Here is a 5,179-nt window from a genome sequence, read left to right as displayed (position 1 = left end):
TGCTCTGGGAACAGCCCCCGGGGAAGGTGCCGTGTCCAGCCTGGCCACGGGTGCCACAGGGGTGCAACTGCCCCTGCCCACAGCCCGAGGATCACACAAGATGCCAGCTCCTGCTCCATCCACGCACAGCAGTGACGGTGCCACAGACCAGCTCTGCCCCCATTGATCCCCAGGACAAGCCCAGGAATCTCCCATTTTCCCCATGTGATCTCCTATCGACACTCCTCCTTTAAGCATGGAGAACTCATTCTTTTCCCCTCCCCACTGCCTGGATTCCACGAATTTCCCAGGGAACTGATCCTTTATTGAGGAGAAGCTCATCCATGGGCGCTTCCTGTGGAACACTCCGGCTCTGTTCCACACAAAAGGCTTTTGTCCGGATCCCAACGCGAGGACGGGACTCTGCGACCAACGACGACACGGGCCGTGTTTTTGTAAAAATTTTATTTGTCAAAGAAAAAAAGCAATGGCCAATTGAAACCTACATCATCGTTTAACTCCAATTTTGGTCTTTAAATTTAGAGAAATGACTTATTTACTTTTTTTTTTTTTTAAAACAAACCCCCCTTTTTCCCCTTTAAGGTTTACCATCTACTCGTGCTGAATCCTTCCAAGGAGATTGCTCCAGCGTACCTCTCCAGGTCCTCGCTTTGCTCCTTTTACCAAAAAAATGCAAAACTCCATCGTGCATCTTAAGGGCTCCAATCGTCAAAAATAGGAAAAAAAAATATCTTTGGAATAGCCAATTGAGTTGAATAAAAAAAAATCCACACGAATGCGGTTTGGTTGGGGCAGGAATCCACTCCTATGTTCCTGGTAATTTGATCCCGCTCCATGAATCCTTGTAATTCAGCCTCCCTATCCTATCCACATTATGATTTGAATCCAATGATCCAGCTCCAAGGATTGGGATCCAGTGAGCCCTCTCCAATCCAAACCTTTATAACCAGCAAAACCAAAAAAGAGGAGGCAAAAAGTTAGATACTGTAATGAAAAAATAGGATTCTGGGGAATGATCAGTTATGTTTGCCATCAATTAATTCAGATGTACAGTAATAACTATCAATTCCCCAAAACAAACTTTCCAATGGTGATGCTCAGATAATTTCTTTAGAAATGTTAATTACTATTTGGAGGAAACATTGTAAATATTTACAATATGTCAACTGGAAATGCCAACATACTCAGCGCATTGGTGGGTACGAGGTTTTGTGGTTGTAAAAAATGGTTTTACTAAACTGGAAAAGCTTTAACTGCTCGGTCTATCCACCTACTATGGAATGGCTGGACTACAGCTGCACTCCCAGCTGGAGGGAACGTTTACAATCGGTGTTTTCACACGGATCGTGAGTCAATCGTGAATTAGTCTGAGGGGGCAGGGCTGAGACTTAAATTATTCCCCGCTAGGTTTGCTATTTTTATTTTGCTTTCATTCTGGTACTTATAAAAATGCAACAGCCACGCTGTATCAGTCACACAGAGGACATGCAGATTTTAGCAGTATTGATATTATACTCTGATTGCAAGTTCTACTACAAGTGTACGGATACTACGGACATGGACACTTGTAACCAAACGCTGCGGGACAAATAAACCAAATAACTTCCCCCCCGGCCCCGGTTACTCCTTTAGAAAACTAGAATGGAATAGAGAATTACAAAAGCAGGGATGTGGCCACAATTGCCCCCCCAGAAAAGGAAGTTTTAAAAGAGAAGAGCAATCGCAGCCTGCGGTCACGAGGACATGCCTGAAGCGACACGTGGGGACACGAAGGTGCTGGGCCTCAATTCCCCTGTCTCTCAGTATAAGGTCAATACTGCCAAGTTCATCTGTGACAATAGCACTTGGAGTCATACCATTGCCTCCATTATTGATCTGATCCTCCTCAATCCTCCTTTTGACAATCCTAAAATGATTGACATGTGCTCCACAATCCTTTAATCCAAAGCATTCTTAATCCATCTCTTCAGATATGTCTACAGAAAGACACACGAAAAGGCAAGATAAAATGTAAGATCCCCCAGAAGAGACAAGTTAGCCACAAACATCCCAACATCCCCAGCTCGTCTCGACCACAGCGGAACACTGAGACATTTACACAGCAATACCACAGCTCCAAGAATGTTGGTATTGAACTAGAACTAAACCAGAACAATCCTGACTGACAGCAATTAAAATACAATTTACCAAAGACAGGAGGGGAATGTCGGTGTCGAGGAGCAAATACTCACTAGGGATTTTACACAAGAATGCAATTCAACACTTCAGCCAATTCGAGTAAAACAGTTGGAATTTTTAAAAAAAAAAAAAAAAAAAAAATGAAAGACTGTACTAAGTAAAGGAAAACTGTGTACAACATGGGGTTCTACAAAAAGATCAGAGCTAGAGTGATGTTTATGTACGAGATCGGGATCTGCTGTGGCGGGGAGAGTAGCGTGGAGATCCTCTGCTTCTTCTTGGGGAATAACTGCGGCTTCTGCTGTTGCTTCGACTACGGCTCCTGCTACGACTACGGCTGCGGGACCGAGATCTTCCATAGCTTGGGCTTCTTGGGCCATCAACTTTAACACGGATGTAGGCAGTTTCTCCCTATTGAATAGACAGAACTTTCGATTGAAACGTCGAGGCTTCAGGGCCATGTTTCAGGCATGCTGACAGACTGCAGACAGCGTTACTACGGCCGGGACAGACAGCACAGCTTACACGTCTATGTCCAGCCTGACCACACACTTATTTAGCTGCTTCCTAACCAAACAACGGCCACCACGCGTTCCTTACCTTCAAATCCTACTGTTAAGCCCCTTGTATCCAATTCTGGCCAAAGAAAGTAAGTGTGATACCTACCTCGTGAGATCTAAATTTAGTGTTATCCAGCTTTCGCACAGCGTAGGTCATGTCTTCCTTCCGCACAAACTCCACGACACCAGTGCCATCTCGGAAAACATCAGCATAACATACATCACCTGCTTCACGCATGTGATCCTTTAAATCCTGCCAACTTCCACTTGGAGGCAGCCCTACAGAAAAAAAACAAAACGTGACTTTAAAACCGCATCAGAGCCTCACCTCCTGTAGTGCAGCAGCAGCAGAGCAAAGGAGAGGAGCGCTCAGCATCGTGGGGACACCACTGCTCCCCTCCCAAAGCACGCGGGGCCACGCTTTTTAAAGAAGAAGCTCGCAGCAGCACCCCCGGGGGAGCACTTAGGCTGAGAGAGAGAGAGAGCAATGACTCACCCGAGACGATCACTCTGTACTCCGAGCGCCGGGACGGGGGGCCGTACCTGCCCCGGGGGGCTCCTCCTCCCCCGCCGCCGCCGCCGCCTCTGCCGGTGCCGCGGCCGCTCCGAGGGAACTCCACGCGGAGGCGATACCCATCGTAGTCGTAGCCGTCCCGCCCGTAGACGGCGTCCTCCGCGTCCCTGCGGGCGGCACGGGGCGGGCGGTGAGCGCGGCCGCCGCACCCCCCACCCCACCCCAGCCTTTGTTCCCGCTCCCCGCCCGCCTCTCCCCGCCCGCCGCCTCGCCAGGCCCCGTTAGCGCGGCCCGGTGCTCCCGGGCGGGCAGCGGCGGCTCCGCCGGGGCTGGGGGGGGGGGGGGGGGGGCAGCGCCACAGGGGTCTCACCTGGGGTCCTCAAACTCGACGAAGGCGAAGGGCGGGCCCCCGCGGCGGTTCTTCAAGTCGATGTCGCGGATGGCGCCGTACTTGTAGAACACGTCCTCGATGTCCTTGGTGCGGATGTCGGGGGGCAGGTTCCCCACGTAGATACGGCAGTCGTTGTTGCCGGCCGGGCCGCGGATGACGCCGCCGCCGGACATGGCGAGGTCGGCAATGTTTGCGGCGGCGCGGGGCGGTGCGGGCGGCGCGGGGCGGCGGTGGCGGGGCCGGGCCGGGCTCTCGGAGCGCTCGTCACCTCCCCCGACGGCCGCTTCAAAATGGCGCCCGCGGCTCCGCTCGCGCTGCCTCTGCGCGCACCGATCTCACCCCGGGACGCAGCACCGGCCGCAGCACCGCCCGCGCTCGCGGCGGCCCAGCCCAGCAGCGCACGCGTCCTCCGCCGCGCCCTCACCCTTCCGCCCCGCGCGTGCGCGGTGCCACCGCAAAGTAGTCCCTCGGTCCTTGCCGCCGCGGAGAGGCCGAGTCCGTGCGGGGGCCGCAGCGGCGGGGCGCGAGGGCTGCGGGAAGCTCCGTTACACCGCGAGGAGCCTGCGGTCCCCGCGGCAGATAAAAAGACGCTCCAACCGGCAGCGGCTTGAAACGGCGGAGGCCGCGTGACGTCACGTCCGGTGCGGCGCCCCGCGCCTTTAGGCCCGGCCGGGGAGGGCGCGGCCCACAATGCACCGCGCGGGACGGCGGGCGCGCTTGGCGCCAAGCGCGGGGCGGCTCCCACAATGCACCGCGGGGCGGGCCGGCATGGCGCTGTCCCCGCCGTGCCCGCCGTGCCCCCGCCGTGTCCCCCCATGGCCCCGCCGCGTCCCCCCATGGCCCCGCCGCGCGGTGAAGGGCCGAAGGGGGCAGGAGAAACGCGCTGTCCCGGCGTGCCGAGCCTCGGGACGGGACAAGAGCGCTGTGGCCGCTCCCCGGGGGGGCAGGACCCAAAATGGCCGCCCCGGGGGCTGAGGGGGGCGAGGCGGGCCCCGAGCTCACGCATCTCCTCCGGTGTTTGAGGCGCCTGCGGCTGGGACTTGGCCCGCTCGCGGTGTGTTTTCCCGTTGCTGAACGCAGCCTGGTTCCTGAGGGCTCTTGCGTCCAGCATTTGCAGCTGAGCGCGATGGGCTTGGCCAAAACCAACGTTAGGAATGGGCTCGACTTGGTGTGTAAGTTAATAAAAGCGGGAGAACAAAAAGCGTTAAAAATTGAGGCGAAGTCGCATCCCAAGTGGATGCATTTGAGAACGCTGCTGAGGGCTGCGTGCTCCTGCTGAAGAGTGTTCTGTACAGTGCATTTATGAGGGTTAATGTAGGGTCACATGAAAAACAGACCCAAAAGAAGGCAAAAAAGGACAACCTGGGGAAGAAGCAGGACGACACTATCCAAATCCGTCATGTTTATAAGATTGCAATTTGAATAAAGGCGCTTTAAAATAACCGGAGTGCTGTGCATTGTCGCAAAGCCCTCGGAGATGTGTTACAGCAGCTTTAGAGCGGAGAAACCCCTTCAGGTACCGCAGAAATGTGGGCC

At 54.7% G+C, this 5,179-nt stretch overlaps 1 protein-coding gene across 1 annotated transcript; it reads right to left on the bottom strand.

Moving 5' to 3' along the window:
* Positions 1-427: 427 nt before the first annotated feature.
* On the bottom strand, positions 428-3,913 carry SRSF1 (serine and arginine rich splicing factor 1). The gene is made up of 5 exons (XM_053995669.1): positions 3,623-3,913; positions 3,235-3,419; positions 2,845-3,017; positions 2,403-2,589; positions 428-1,976 (listed from the first exon to the last, which is right to left on the bottom strand). Exons 1-5 carry the CDS (start codon positions 3,814-3,816, stop codon positions 1,954-1,956), a joined length of 762 nt encoding a protein of 253 aa, XP_053851644.1. The 5' UTR covers positions 3,817-3,913; the 3' UTR covers positions 428-1,953.
* Between the last annotated feature and the right edge of the window lie 1,266 nt (positions 3,914-5,179).

This window comes from Vidua macroura, chromosome 20 (genome assembly GCF_024509145.1).
Source record: "Vidua macroura isolate BioBank_ID:100142 chromosome 20, ASM2450914v1, whole genome shotgun sequence".
Taxonomy (NCBI): domain Eukaryota; kingdom Metazoa; phylum Chordata; class Aves; order Passeriformes; family Viduidae; genus Vidua; species Vidua macroura.
The sequence above is the reverse complement of the archived record's forward strand: the minus strand, read 5'-3'. Positions and strand labels throughout refer to the sequence as shown.